The following is a 15,942-nucleotide window of genomic DNA, read 5'->3' as shown; positions in this document are numbered from 1 at the left end:
CCAGATCCTTATCTTAATTAAATCCAAACAAGGTCATTGTTCCAGGGCTTTGACATGGGCAACTTTTGGGAGGCTGTTTTTCAGCCTCCCACTGGAATCAAACCAGCAGTATAATAATATTCAAGTGACTAATCTAAGGTCTCAAAATGTATGAGAGAATCACAATTATTTACAAATATTACAGATACATTTTTTCCCATGGTTTGTTCCCTTTTTTTTTTTTTTTTTTTTTTTTTTTTTTATTTTTTTTTTTTTTTTTTTTGTTGTTTTGTGCTATTTTTGGCCGTCCCGGCATATGGGTTCCCAGGTAGGCAATCGAGCTGTACACAGCTACAGAGCACAGCAACGCGGATCGAGCCGCGTCTGCACCTACCACAGCTCACACGCGGATCGTACCCTCTGAGCAAGGCAGGACAACCGCAACCTCATGTTCTAGTCATTCGTACACTGCCACACGGATCTGTTTGTTCCCTTTTAAAGAAATAAAATTTGCTGTAAGGGAAGAACAAACAGCTAAATTTCTGACTTGATTGCAAAGCATGTACGGTTTTCTTTTCAACATATCACCCTCCAGGTAATATCACTTTCCAGATAATTGTTGAATCAATAGCTATTTTTATTTGAGTTTTCTACTCCTTTTCTTCATTGCCTTTAGTTTCTTTGCTAAAATGTCTTTATTAGCAGTATTAATCCTGATCATAATTTATAAACAAGAACTAGAATGTAAAAAGTCACTGGTGAAGAATTCTCTTGTGACTCAGGGGGTTAAGGATCTGGTGTTGTCACTACTGTGGCTCTCGTTACAGCTGTGGCATAGGTCAGTCCCTGCCCTGGGAAATTCTACATGCCACAGGTGTGGCCAAAAAATTAAAATAATAAATAAATTGTCATTGGTGAGAATACACCACAGTTAGAAAAAAAATATATATATATTTTGCATTTTTAGGGTTGCATCCATGAAATATGGAAGATCCCAGGCTAGGGGTCGAATTAGAGCTACAGCCACCGGCCTTTGCCACAGCCACAGCCACAGCAATGAGGGATCCGAGCCTCATCTGCGACCTACACCACAGCTCATGGCAACAACAGATCCTTAACCCACTGAGTGAGGTCAGGGATCAAACCCGCATCCTTATGGATACTAGTTGGATTAGTTTCCACTGCATCGCAATGGGAACTCCCAGAAAAATATTTTCAAATCTGATTTCTTCTTTCTTTCTTTTTTTTTGTTAAGGAATCTTGTATTTAGATTTTTATCATTCTGTCAAAACATGATTATTTTTAAATAAGCTTTTAAGTTGTTCCATTGTTTTCTTTTTTTAATTACTTAATGAATTTTATTACATTTGTAGGTGTACAACAATCATCACAACCAAATTTTATAGCGTTTCCGTCCCAAATGATTTATTTCAAGTGAGTAAAAAATTCAAAATCTCAACCACTGGCCTTTTTTCTTTTTTCTTTCTTTTTTTTGGTCTAGGTAAATGTTCAAAGAACCCAGGCTAGATTAGAGATAAGACAAAAATCTTTTGAAGAAATCAGCGTAAACCCTTGCTCCTCAAAGAAGACAGTGATGTAATACATATTTTCAAAAATACGTCTTTTTTTTTTTGTCTTTTTGCCTTTTCTAGGGCCACTCCCACGGCATATGGAGGTTCCCAGGCTAGGGGTCAAATCGAAGCTGTAGCTGCCAGCCTATGCCACAGCCACAGCAACTCGGGATCTGAGCTGCGTCTGCGACCTACACCCCAGCTCACAGCAACGCCGGATCCTTAACGCACTGAGCAAGGCCAGGGATTGAATCCACAACCTCATGGTTCCTAGTCGGATTCATTAACCACTGCACCATGATGGGAACTCCAAACATATGTCATTTTTTTGTCCCCTATTTCTACCCACCTTCAGCCCAAGAAGCTGCCCCTACTGGTTGCTCAGGTTTGACTGGGAGTGCACTGGTTGCTGGTATTTTCCCTGGAGGCATCTTGGCAGTGATTCTGGAGGTTCCGATCCTCTGATATCACAGGGGTGGGCAGGTGCCTTATCATCGCGATAAGTCTTGCAGGTGGTTCACAAGGCTGGGTGCCTGGGACAGGCAAAGAGTCTGACCCCTTGACCCTCCCACCCTCCCCAATTCCGGAACTGGAAGGGGATCCTCACCTAAGCTTCTCAGGTGCGGCTCTGCTTCACCATCAAATGCAGCTTTCTTTACTAGAAACACTTAGGATCTGAGAAAGGAGAAAAGAGTTGCATATTATGGGGTTTTGCTTCCCTTTGCATGTGGAGAACGGACTCAACTTAAACCTGGAGCCAGCACTCAGCTGTATATGCTGGCAGAGTGAATTTCCAGTGCTGGAGGTAGGATGATGTCATGGAAAGAGCTCTGGCCTGGATGTTGGGGAGGCAGATCCTTGCTCAGTGACCGGAACCTTCCCTTCCCTTCTTTGTGCTTCTGTTTCTCATGGTTCAAACAAGAGGCTTGGCCAATATGTTCTTTGTGGCATCTTCTGGCTTCACTATCTATCAGATGCATACACTTTACACCGTCTAGGTTGAGCACTGGAGATACCTGGGAAGGCTCACTAGTTGTTTCTTTTTCCAGAAAGTTCTCCCTACACACACACCCTGATGTTGCTGATGGTTATATTTATCAGGCCCCCAAATAAGGTCCAAAAGTACAGGACTATGGTTAGAGTTAAGGGCCATTTCTACGACAGTATCAGTCTTTCATTAAATATGAATCAGGTGCTCCAGGTAGATGCCGGGGCTAAAAAGATGAATAAAATAGCGCCCCTGAAGACGACAGGTAAGTAAACCAAGGATCGCATTACAGTGTGATAAACTCCCTTGTAGCGTTACTAATAAGGCTCCGTGACACATAGAGGATGGACATGTAAATTTACCTGGGGTGGAATCAGAGTGGCTTCCAGGAGGAGGTGACACGTAGGTGGATCCTGAAGGGATGAGTAGAAATTACCGAAGTGGAACAGGCATTAAATCCCTTAGAATGCTTACAATAAGTGTGCTCACGCAGCAGACACTAGCCAACTGCCATGCGACACATTGCTTCCTTCAAAGACAGGTGTCTCTCCTATTGTCTAACTATTCCCTTGGGTCTGACACAAGGGTTCAAACAGTGTGCATCTACTCGGAGCCCCAGTGGCAGGTCCTGGGTAAATTGAGAAAGCTGCCTGGAGTCCAACTTTGATACAGACCGGGGACTGCAGACCCATGGGCTCCAGCAATACCATTTTTCATATGCCTGTATTGAATGCCAGCAACCTGTATTCTATACACAAGACACATTTCCTCCTTTCTCTCTCTTTTTTCCTTTGCTCTTTCGTTTTCCGGTGTAAATTAGGGATCAGGGATATAAAAGATGCCGTCTTCTGAGTGTTTCTAAGGTCTCACCCTGATTCTTCTTAGTCATGGCCAACTTCTTGGAGGAAGCGCTCAGAAAGAAAGGTAAGGGCTGGTTTAACTAATTAGGCTGACATCTTAAGGGGCCCCTTGCTCCTTTCACCCGTGTCACCCTTCCCTGCATTTGACCTTTGTTCCTCTACTAACCTCCCGCCAAGTAGAACCAGGTTTGCTCACTTCCCCTTTTCCGGTCAGTGGGTGGACATGTCCCTCAGGTTCGTGCTTCCAAGCTCTTTCAGCCGAACTGGTTCCTCCGCGCCCATCGCCGGGACTTGGGGTTCCCGCCGGGCTGCGGCGAATTCTCCCGGCTGTGAATTACCCTCGGAGCGGCCGCTGGGCTCCGCCTTCTGCTCGCCCGACCGGCGGTCGAGCGCAGGCTTGGAGCTGGGAGCGCGGAGGCAACACCCTCGCTCGCACACGGCAACCTGCTCCCTTCGGGGAGGGATCCTCCGGCTCGCGCTCCCGCTCGCTCGGCCCCGCCGGCTGCCCGGCCGCGGGGAGCAGAGGGGACCGAGCCCTCGGCGCTGCCGGTGAGCAGTCCCGGCGAGAGGAGCGGCAGGATTACTCATGCGCTAATTGCCGGTCATTAAGTTAAGGAGACGTCCGGAGGGGAGCGCAGACTCCCGGAGGCAGGAGGTGTCTGGGGCCGGCTCCGCCTCGCACGCTGAGCTCGCTCGGCCCGGCCAGGGTTAAGTCTTCGGCTCCCTGCTGCCCGGCTGGCGGCCAGCTGCCTTCAGTGAGAGGCCAGAGTCCCTGCCAGGGAGCCGGGAGGCACGCCGCGGGCCAGGCTGGACCGCATCGGGCCCCTCCCCCATCACCGCCTCGAGGAGGAGCAGAAAGTGGGGGGGGGGGTGCGTGGTCGGCGCCCCCAGCCCGGCGCCCGGGTGGGCAGAGAGCCAGAGGGGCTGCGGGACACCGAGATGGCCGATGAGATTGACTGGCTGGACTTGCCCGGCCGGTGGACCTACGGAGTTGACCGCGGTGGGAGAGTCTTCTTCATCAAGTATGTGGATCTGTCTCATTCTCTCTCTCTCTTTTTTAAAAAAAGTTGTTCAACTTGAAAGGCAGCAGGGCTGGGGGCTGGCAGGAGAGGGTGGGGGGGGAGCGGTGGCAGGAACAGCAGGCATGACTAATAAGTTTATCACTGTGCCTGTTTGAATGTGTCTCCCGCCTTTTCCCCAGTAGGTCAAAGTCCAGCAGAGGCTCAGCATTCCCTGCCCCTGAGAAAGGCAGGGCAGGGCAGGTGCTGGCCTTCCCCTTTCTCCTGGTCACAGACGGACTGGGGGACCCTGAGGAGGAAGGCTAGACCTGGTGGCCAGCCTGCAGTTTTTTCCTTTCCGCTTCAGCCACTTGAAAGGGCCAGGCGTGAGTTCTTGCTTTCTTGTGCCCACCGCCCCTTTGCTACCCGAAGATGTGGAATAAATGACAACATACCAGGAGACTCTGCCTCTAACCACCCACCAGTTCCCTGAATTCCTTCACCCCAGGACTCAGGGTTCACCAGGTGGCAGCCCTTCTCCTTTCTTTATGGGGCTGTGGTCAAGGGGAAGAAGATGCTCATAGTACATTTGGCATTCTTGAGAGAGAAGGAGGCTTTGCAGCTCTCAGTAATATATTAGTGCTGTGATATTAATTTCATAAGCCAAAATGACTCTGGCATAATCTCATTATAACAGAGTGGCTCTGCTGGTGCTATTTTGGCCCACTTCTACTATAGGCATCTTTGGCCAGGATAGAAATCTCTTCTTCTATAGCGGGTCTAGAAGCACAGCATTCTGAACCATTACCCACACGTAATGGGTTTTGCCTTCCTCAAGACAGCCACTCACAGGACCTTAGAGCTGAAAGGAAGCTTGGATGCACCCTCCTTGTGTTTCAGACAGAAGTGAGGTCTGCAGAGATTGAGAGCACTTGTCTGAAAAAAAAAAACAAAAAAACAAAAAAAAAAAAACAAAACCACTTGTTAATCAGAGCTGGGACCAAGCTCAGAACCCACTGAATTTAGTGCATTGCTTTCTGCCCTGTACCAAACTGCCTTTGCCGGAGTGCAGGCAGCCAGTGGTTTCTTGTTGGTGTTGCTGTTTCCACATTTGCTGGAGGCCTTTCTTCTATAGTTATCGTCACCGTGATCAAGATTGATGTTGTAATTATACTGTCTTAGAAATTAACTCCACGAAAGTTCTTGACCCTAGGTCAGATTCTTAAATAACAGAACGTCTCCAGTATTAAAACTGGAGTCCCTTTGGTCAGTGGTTTGAGACGTCAAAATTCCTAAGAATCACCCGAGAACTTAGTAAAAAAGCTGATTCCTGAGCCCTGCCTCCAAAGATTCTGAGTCAAAAGATTGAGGGTTGGGCCCTGGAATCTGGATTTCCACAAGCTTCTCCGGGATTCTGATGAAGGGGTTAATTTGGTTTTTCTCGTCTTTCTTGCCAATTTCTTACTTGCCTTCCAGCTTCTTTGCTTTGTTCATACCACAACATTTATTGAGTATCCACTATTTGTCTGCTGCAGCGTTAGGTATTGAGATAAAAACAATAGGCTATAGGTTTTTCCTTGAAGGTGGTAGGGAGAAAACGCAAATAAATACTCACGAAATCATAGCGTACATTGCAGAGGCTTTTGCATGATGGTGTAGGAACACAAGGAAGAAAGAACTAACACTCTCTTAGAAGTTGAGGAGAGGCCTCCCAGAGGAGAAGATATTAGAGCTGATTCTTGAGGAGAGAGACTAGAGTGAAAGGGGCCTTGAAGTAGAGGCCCGTGGGTCAGCGAGCACCAATGGGCCAGAGCCCAGATTATCTAGAACATTCTGAGAGGTCCAATAGAGGTGATGGAGGTGGCTGGACTGTTGCAGAAGATGAAGCAAAACAGGTAGGAGGAGTTCCCATTGTGGCTCAGTGGTAACAAACCCAGCTAGTAACCATGAGGATGCGGGTTCAATCCCTGGCCTCCCTCAGTGGGTTAAAGATCAGGCATTGCAATGAACTGTGGTGTAGGCTGCAGATGCAGCTCCGATTAGACCCCTAGCCTGGGAACCTCTATATGCTGTGGGTGTGGCCCTAAAAAAAAGACCACCCCCCAAAAAAAAACCAAACAGGTAGGAAAGGGCAGCTTCTGAGAGGCCTCGTGTGTTGAATTAAGGGATTTGAACTTGATGCTGTAGGCAATGAGAAACCAAAGGAGTTTTTGTTTTGTTTTGTTTTTGTCTTTTTAGGGCTGTACCCAAAGCATATGGAGGTTCCCAGGCTAGTGGTTAAATCGGAGCTGTAGCCGCCGGCCTACACCGCAGCCACTGCAATGCGGGATCCAAACAATGCCTGGCAACTCTTGTGTCCAAGTCTTCCTGTGGACCTAAGCTTTCTTTTTTTCTTTTCTTTTTTCATTTTTTTTTGTCTTTTTTGCCTTCTCTAGGGCCGCTCCCGTGGCATATGGAGGTTCCCAGGCTAGAGGTCTAATCAGAGCTGTAGCCGCCAGCCTACGCCAGAGCCACAGCAACATGGGATCCGAGCCGCCTCTGCAACTTACACTATGGCTCACGGCAACGCCGGATCCTTAACCCACTGAGCAAGGCCAGGGATTGAACTCGCAACCTCATGGTTCCTGGTCGGATTTGTTAACCACAGTGCCACAGTGGGAACTCCAATGCTTTCTTTTTTTTCTTTTTCTTTTTTCTTTTTTTTGCTTTTTTAGGGCTGCACCCGCAGCATATGAAGGTTTCCAGGCTAGGGGTCCAATCGGAGCTGTAGCCACCAGCCTACACCACAGCCACGGCAACACCAGATCCGAGCTGTGTCTATGACCAAAACCACAGATCTCGGCAATGCTGGATCCTTAATCCACGGAACAAGGTTAGGGATTGAAACTGCATCCTAATGGATACGAGTCGGGTTTGTTACCGCTGAGCCATGAGGGGAACTCCCCAAAGGAGATTTTAAACAGAGGCGTGGCATAGTTAGATCTGTATTTTAGAAGGATCTCTGGCAGCTGCACGGGTAATGATTTGAGTGAGGAGGCAAGGGGAGAAACTTGAGGTACGGAGAGAAGTTAGGAGGCAACTGCCAAAGTCCAGGAGACTTGAATTAAAGCAGCAATAATAGAGGGAAGGGAGGGAGAGATGGGGGCATCTTTAGTGTAGAATTGAGAGTGTCCATTTACTCCCTGAATATTGGGGAATGAGGGGAAAAGATGGACCAAAGATAGAGCTCAGAATTTTTAACTTGAATTTGACAGAAACCAGGAGTGTAGAAAGAGAAATAGGTTTTAGGGAAAGTACAGGTTTGGCAGGGAATTATTGGCTTTGAGATCCCCATGGGACATCAGGAAGTGATTCCTACAGGCAGCTGGGTGTGCAGGATAGAGGTTGAAGAGAGAGGCTTGGGAGTCATCCAGTAAAGCTGGGACCACTCGGGAGTGTGTGAGGGAGAAGACAGGAGGGTTCCCAGGCAGCACTGAATTTAAGGAAAGAATAGAGGAAGAGAGGCCAGGATGGAGGACACCCAGGGTGCAGAGGTGGGCACTGCCTGGGCCAGGGTGGCGTGCCCCCCAGATGGCGAGGACGAGATGATAAGAAGGAAGGAATCATCAACCATGGAGAAGCCAAGTGAGCTTAAGACTGGAAAGTGAGAGCTCCTGTCGTGGCGCACGGAAACGAATCCGACTAGGAACTATGAGGTTGTAGGTTCAATCCCTGGCCTCACTCAATGGGTTAAGCATCTGGCGTTGCCTTGAGCTGTGGTGTAGGTTGCAGACTTGGCTCGGATCCCGCTTTGCTGTGGCTGTGGTGTAGGCTGTCAGCAGTAGTTCTGATTCGACCCCTAGCCTGGGAACCTCCCTATGTTTTGGGTGCGGCCCTAAAAAGACAGGAAAAAAAAAAAAAAAAGTCTGGAAAGTGTTTAACGGATGTAGGAACTAGGGGGTGTTTAATGACCTCTAGGAAACTGGTTTTAGGGGAGGGCTGGGAACACAAAGCAGATTGTAGATGATTGGTGAATGGGAGGCCTGGAAGTGGGGACAGTTCGAAGGAACTGGTTCCTAAAAGGGACATTTGGTCAGTAAGGAGAGGAACAGGAGACAGGAAGCTGGAAGGGGAGGTGACGTTGAAAGAGAGGCAGGAGTTCCCATCATGGCTCAGTGGTTAGCAAATCCGACTAGGAACCATGAGGTTGCGTGTTCAATCCTTGGCCTTGATCAGTGGGTTAAGGATCTCACATTGCCGTGAGCTGTGGTGTAGGTCACAGATGTGGCTCGGATCCGCTGTTGCTGTGGCTCTGGCGTAGGCCGGTGGCTACAGCTCCGAGTGGACCCCTTGCCTGGGAACCTCCATATGCCGTGGGTGCGGCCCTAAAAAGACAAAAAAGACAAAAAAAGAAAAGAAAAGAAAGAAAGGGAGGCAGAGGGTTCAGACCAGAAAACATGAATAGGAGTAGGGGCTAGAGTTATGACCTGAAGAGGAAAGGGAAGCATACAGGTCCACTGTACTCAACATAAGAAGGGTCTAGAAAAGCGGAGAATGCTGGGGACTGTGACCTACGCTGAGGGATTGACCTTCAGTGGGAGAAGGCCACCTTTTCTCCAAGATAGAGATGGGCAGGAGCATGGAGAGGTGTGGTGGGGAGGTTGGCTCTATTGGGGAAGCTCCTGCTTAAAGGTTTCTTTTTCTTTCTTTCTTTTTTTTTTTTTTTTGTGGCTTTTTGCCATTTCTTGGGCCACTCCCGCTACATATGGAGGTTCCCAGGCTAGGGGTCGAATCAGAGCTGTAACCGCCGGCCTTCCCACCGGCCTTCACCAGAGCCACAGCAATGCCAGATCCGAGCCGCATCTGCAACCTACACCATAGCTCACGGCAACACGGGATCCTTAACCCACTGAGCAAGGCCAGGGATCGAACCCACAACCTCATGGTTCTTAGTCGGATTCGTTAACCACTGGGTCATGATGGGAACTCCTGCCTAATGGTTTCTATTTCTCTTGAGTGAGAGAAGATCATGCATTGAGAATGGGGGAGGGGAGGAGAGGCAGGCATGAGACTTGAGCTTGATGGGAAAGCCTTAGAATGCTCTGCGTGGCAACTGACTGGGGCCCCCAAAGAAGACTCTAGCTGGTGGATTTGCAGTGACCCCAGTCCTCCTGGTTCCACAATTTCCCCACCAGCCCAGAGCTGGAGTGGAGACAGTCTGCCACAGCATTGCTCTGGGTCGGGGGCTGATGAGAGGAGGGTGCGGAAAGGACAGGAGGAAGGAGAAGCTGGGGGAAAGGTGGGTGAGCCTACCTCTGTGACCCTGTGACTCTGTGACCCTTGACATTCAGGCAGGGTAGAGAGAGATGTGACATCTGAAGGGGCCAATGGTGTGGGAGGAGGAAGGGGTCAGGGCCAGAAATCTCAGGGCTGCTGAAGAGGAGGTGTAAGGGCTGAATTTCCCCTTCTTCGCTTCCTCTCCGCTGTCTCCCAGGACCAAAGCCCCAGTCACACATCTCGATGGTGAGCACAGCTTGTTTCTTATCTCTTTGTCAGAGGGTGGGTCAGGTTGGAACTCTCTTCCTGCAGCAGGTGGAGTCAAGCGAAAAGAAAGCAGAGATCAGAGTTCCCATCGTGGCTCAGTGGTTAATGAACCCAACTAGGAACCATGGGGTTGTGGGTTCGATCCCTGGCCTCGCTCAATCCTCGCTTGAGGATTGGCATTGCCATGAGCTGTGGTGTAGGTTGCAGACGCGGCTCGGATCCCGAGTTGCTGTGGCGTGGTGTAGGCCGGTGGCTATAGCTCCCACTGGACCCCTAGCCTGGGAACCTCCATATACCACGGTGAGGCCCTAACAAAACAAAACAAAACAAATTAAAACAAAAAGAAAAAGAAAGCATAGGTCCTCATGAAGATTTGGACACAAGTGTTCAAAGCCGCTTCATTTGTTAATGGCCCAAACTGAGAACAACCTAAATGTCCATCAGCAGGTGAGGGGGAGGAGCTCGCGAGGTGTATCTTACAATGGAATAAATTACTAACCTGGAAGAAAGAACAGGTGGAAAGAAGTCAGACAAAGAAGCCTAGTTCATATGATTCCATGTATATGAAACTAGAAACTCTAGACGCTACAAACGAATCTATAGTAACAGGAAACAGCTCAGCTGCTGCTGGGGGCAGGGGAGGATGATGAGAGCTTCAGGGTAGGAGGCAGGAATTGCTAAGGGGCCCCAAAAAATTCTGGGTGGTTTTGGTAATAGTTTCACAGGTATACACATATGTCAAAACTTTATTAAATTGTACGCTTTAGGAGTTCCCATCATGGTTCAGTGGTAACAAACCCGACTAGGATCCATGAGGACATGGGTTCGATCCCTGGCCTCGATCGGTGGGTTAAAGGATCCGGCATTGCTGTGAGTTGTGTGGTGTATGTCGTAGACGCGGCTCAAATCTGGTGTTGCCATGGTGTGGTTTATAGACTGGCGGCTACAGCTCCAATTTGACGTCTAGCCTGAGAACCTCCTTATGCTGCAGGTGTGGCCCTAAAAGGACAAAAAAAAAAAAAATTGTACATTTGAAATATGTGCAGTTTATTGTATATCTTACTTTAGTAGAAATTTAGTGGCATCCTTCTTAGTGGAGTTTGTTATATTAATTAAGGTGTTACTTAGTTTTAAAGCATTGAGTGGAGCCTGGGTGATACGCATGATCTGGGAGTCGTTTCCTCCATGTACATCTGGCTCAGGGAAATTGATGTCCTTGGTTGGTGAGGGGTTGAGAAAGGTCGAAGGATTAATTTGCAACTAAAGCCCAGAGGATCTGCACTGCTGGGGAGCCCACCTTGCTGGGAGTGAAATGCTAGAAAGAACTTTTCTTTTTTTTCTTCCCCTTTGTCTTTTTAGGCTGCACCCATGGCATATGGAAGTTCCCAGGCTAGGGGGCGAATCGGAGCCGCATCTGGGACCTAAGCCGTATCTCTCAGCAACGCCGGATCCTTAACCCACTGAGCGAGACCTGCCAGGGATCTAATTCACATCCTCAGGGCTGCTAGTTGGGTTCTTAACCTGCTGCACCACCATGGGAACTCCAAGAACTTGGTTTTCAGGGGGATCTAGTTCTGAGTCCTGGCTTCATCGCTTATTGATTGTGTGACTTTGGGCAAATTACATAACCTCTCTGAATGAACCTCAGATTCATAAACTGAAATTTCCAAAGTGAGGGAACTAAGATTCATAAAGTGAAATTCCTAGCACTGCAGATGCTCCAGGACTGTTGATTTACCCAGCTCCCTCCTGTCTTATCCATTGAGAAGTTGCCAGTTAAGGACCTGCTGTGCGCTTCCCACACGACTTCACCCGTCGCCTGGAATGTCACCTCTTTAGTGAAGCCTTCATGCTGTTCCCCATCCTTATCCAGGGAGTGCTTATCCAGGGAGTGCTCCTTTCTCTGGTGGTATAATGCTCTCTTTGCATAGATGTGTAGGAATTACAGCTCTTACCACACCGTATTTCCCAGTATCTTTTTGCATATCTGTTTCCTAGTGGTTTAGACATTCTTTGAGGTCAGGGATCTGGGATTATTCATCTCTGAATCTGTCAGTCTGTTCAGTAAATGCTCTGTGAATGTGAATGAATGAAGGCAGCCTGGGTGCCCACCAGGTGTCTGGGATCGGACAGTCAAGTATTGGTGTGAACGTGCAGATGGGGTCCTGCTCAGGGAAGCCTCTCTTGTATCTAACCCCTTCTTTTTGATCTTCTCTAGTGATGAGGAAAAGTCAACCAGCTGGGTGCACCCAGGGACGAAATCACCCATCCAGAGTGGACACTCCTCCGGCCCAGGTAAGGATCTCGTCTGTCCCCCACTGTGTGATCCAAGAGGAGGCAGTGGCTTCAGGTGGCTGTAGGAACCCCCTGCCCTGACTTTGCTTCTGACTTTCCTTTCTCCAAGGACGGACTCAGCTAAGTGTTTGGCTCACCATCTAGGGGCTCCTGCAAGAGAGTTGATGCTCACCTCGAGGTCTTGTCAAGCTTCCAGCCCTGTGATTAGTATCTGGGCCCAACCTTTGGCTACAAAGATCTTACTCCTCTCTCAGCTCCCTGCTCAGTCAGACGATCCGCTCCATCTAAGAGCTCCTGAACTGGGCAGATCCCCGCCCCCAGCGCTGTACCGTAGAACTTTACGCTGTGATGGAAAAGTGCTTTCTGTGCAGCCCAGTACAGCCCCTGTTAGCTACGTGCGGCTGCTGAGCAATCAAAATGGGATTAGTGTGACCTAGGAACTGAATTCTTTCTTCTCTTTTCTTCTCTTTCCTCTTCTCCCTTCCCTTCCCTCTCTCCTCCCTTCCCTTCCCACTTCCCTTCCCTTCTCTCTTCCCTTCCCTTCTCTTCCTTTTCTCTTCTCTTCCCTTCCTTTCCTTCTCTCTTTTCCCTTCCTTCCTTCTCTCTTCCCTTCCCTTCCCTTCTTTCTCTCTTCTCTTCCCTCCCCTCCCCTCTCTTCCCTTCCCTTCCCATCTTTTCTGGCCACCCATGGCATATGCCGTTCCCTGGCCAGGGATCAGATCTGAGCCACAGTTTTGACCTAAGCCACAGCTGCGGCAACACCGGATCCTTAACCCACTGTGCCAGGCTGGGGATCAAACCTGTGTCCCAGTGCTCCCAAGACACCGCTGATCCCATTGCACCACAGCGGGAACTCCCTTAATTTTTTAATTTTAACTAAATTAAATTTAAATAATCCCACATGACTGGTGGGAATGCCTTCACAGTGGGGAGAACATGAAAGAAAAGGGGACAGGACCAATACTGATCGCTTGCTATGAAAGAGACTCCAGGGACACAGCAGGCTAGTGCAGAAGATGGGACACATCTAGGCAAAGATGATTTCATTCTAAACTGACAGGAGTTGGATGGCCGGGGGTGCTTCAAGTGAACAACTCATTGTCCTCTTCAGGTTGTCATCGTAGACCAGTAAGGGGAGAGGTAAGAGTGACACTCTTGAGAACTGCTGGCCTTCCAGCCCTTCACCCAACCTCACGAGTCCTGGCCACGCATGGGGCAGAGCAGCGCTGCTGGACACATGGTGTCGAGGTGTTGACTTGCTCAGAGGCTACTTTGTTTTAGACTTAGGACTGGAACCACTGTGATTTTAGAGTTGGAAGGGACTTCGGGGATCATGGAGTCTGACTCCTTCATTTTATTTTTTTTTTGATTTTGAAATTTTTAAAAATATTTTTTTGGTCTTTTTTTGTCTTTTCTAGGGCCGCAGCCACAGCATATGGAGGTTCCCAGGCTAGGGATCGAATCGGAGCTGTAGCCACCGGCCTATGCCAGAGCCACAGCAACGCAGGATCCAAGCCGTGTCTGCGACCTACACCACAGCTCATGGCAATGCCGGATCCTTAACTCACTGAGCAAGGCCAGGGATCAAACCCGCAACCTCATGGTTCCTAGTCGGCTTTGTTAACCACTGAGCCACAAAACGGGAACTCCTGACTCCTTCATTTTAAAGGAAGGGAAATGGAAGAGCAGAGAGGAAGTGCCTGGTTCAAGGCCACTCAGCTAGTAAGAACAAAGCGGTATCGGGTTAAATGCTTAAGTTCTAGAGGCAGAGAGACGTGAGCTCACATCTTGGCTCGACTTTCTATCAGTGTGGTCTTGAGCAAGTGGTTTTCTGAGACGCATCATATTTGTTGTTGTTCTTGTTTATTTAGGGCCGCGCCTGTGGCATATGGAGGTTCCCAGGCTAAGGGTCGAATCAGAGCTGTAGTTGCCAACTTACACCACAGCTCACAGCAACGCCGGATCCTTAACCACTGAGCAAGGCCAGGGATGGAACCCGTATCCTCATGGATACTAGTTGAGTTTGCTACTGCTGAGCTGTGATGGGAACTCCAGTGACTCAGCCTTTCCATCTGTAAAATGGGGACAGGATCAGGAACCGTGGAAGGTTGTAGCAGATTACTCGAGAGTCACCGTAGGATGGTGACCGCTATTGTTATTGTCACTCTCATATTTTTGACTTGAAGCAGGCCTCCTTGCTCCCAAGGCTGGGACCATTTTCTTCCTCTGGCCTGGTGTTGCCACTTTCCGCGTGCAGCTTGAGTCCATCCATCTCAATATATGACCCTAGGTAAGGCTGGAAGATGTGTACCAGCCTGTGAGCCGATTCATTTTTGGCTGAAGCCAACTGGTTGTCCAAGGCTGGGAAGGAGTTAAGATGCCCCTGAAGCTTGCTGGGAGGGCAGCTGCCTTAGCGGGCACTCCGCCTGGGCAGGAATATAAGCACTTTTGGTGTTGCCTGGGCAGAGAGGGCAGTGTGGCGGGAAGTTGCTGGAAAAGGCAGGGGACATAATCCACGCTGGCCTCTTTCCCAGGCACATCACAGTGGCAGGATTATTTATGATTCTGACCCAGTGGGGATCCCTCTACTTGCAGAGGCTGCCAACCCACGCCCTTCTGAATGGGAACATCCTCCCACAGGGACAGAGAGGAACAAGTAGCATTTATGGGGCAGCACAGAGGGAAGAATGTGAGCTTTGGAGGCAGCAGACCAGACTCACATCCTGGCCCAGACACTTCCTGTGTGACCTTAAGCAAGGTGATTAACCTCTCTGGGCCTCAGTTTCCTCATCTGTATAATGTTGCTGTGCAGATGAAAGGTGCTACTAGGGGTGAAAAGTGTAGCTTAGAGGAAGGAAACTCTCACTAAGTGGTAGCTGGTGTTATGATCCCTATGGACCAAGTCCTGCAGGGGGTGGGGGGTATGGGTGGCCGGCTGCCCTGTCACATTGAAGCAGCAGCATCACCAGCAGAAACTGTGGACGTACAAACCCCTGATATAGGCGTGAGTAAAATGAATGAACAAAACTGGCCCTCCACTCTGTAGAACCCAGGCTCTGCTGTCCAGCAGCTTGTACCCTCAGGCAGCTGATAACATGGCAGGGAGGGATTCAGACCAGCAGTGAATAGCTGAATCTTATAAAACCTCGTATACAAGGCAGGTGATCGAACTGTCCAGAAAAATGGCAGTGATGGTCTGTTGAGAGAACCCGCACCTGTCTTCTAACACATCAGCCACAGGGCTCTTGCACCCTGAGTGCCCTGCCTGTCCGCATCTCAGACAGTGGATTGATTCCCTCAGGTTTCTCAAAAGACTCTTCCAGAGTTCCCGTCATGGCTCAGTGGTTAACGAACCTGACTAGGAACCATGAGGTTTGCGGGTTTGATTCCTGGCCTCGCTCAGTGGGTTGAGGATCCCACGTTGCCATGAGCTATGGTGTGGTTCCCAGACACGGCTTGGATCCCGCGTGGCTGTGGCTGTGGTGTAGGCCAGCAGCTACAGCCCCGATTAGACTCCTAGCCTGGGAACCTCCGTATGCCGTGGGTGCGGCCCTAAAAAGACAAAAAGACCAAAAAAAAAAAAAAAAAAAAAAAACTCTTTCTCCTCCACCTTAGGTTGGGGACACTGTGTTTGCCAGGGAAGCAGGACACTGCCAGGGTGGTGGCTGTGTGGGGAGCCGGTTCAGAGACAGAGGCTACCAGCGCTCTTTGGAGGCAGAGGCGCTGCG

At 49.3% G+C, this 15,942-nt stretch overlaps 1 protein-coding gene across 8 annotated transcripts in view; it reads left to right on the top strand.

Moving 5' to 3' along the window:
• PLEKHA6 (pleckstrin homology domain containing A6) overlaps positions 3,599 to 15,942 on the top strand; it is a 150,653-nt gene continuing 138,309 nt past the window's right edge. For all 8 annotated transcript variants that reach the window (XM_021063215.1, XM_021063221.1, XM_021063220.1 and 5 more), the window contains exons 1-2: positions 3,599 to 4,420; positions 12,138 to 12,214. In XM_021063215.1, coding sequence (XP_020918874.1) covers positions 4,338 to 4,420; positions 12,138 to 12,214 — 160 coding nt within the window. In that variant the 5' untranslated portion in view covers positions 3,599 to 4,337. The remainder of the gene's footprint in view (positions 4,421 to 12,137; positions 12,215 to 15,942) is intronic.

The sequence above is a fragment of the Sus scrofa genome, chromosome 9 (genome assembly GCF_000003025.6).
Source record: "Sus scrofa isolate TJ Tabasco breed Duroc chromosome 9, Sscrofa11.1, whole genome shotgun sequence".
NCBI classification, from domain to species: Eukaryota; Metazoa; Chordata; class Mammalia; order Artiodactyla; family Suidae; genus Sus; species Sus scrofa.
The sequence above is the reverse complement of the archived record's forward strand: the minus strand, read 5'-3'. Positions and strand labels throughout refer to the sequence as shown.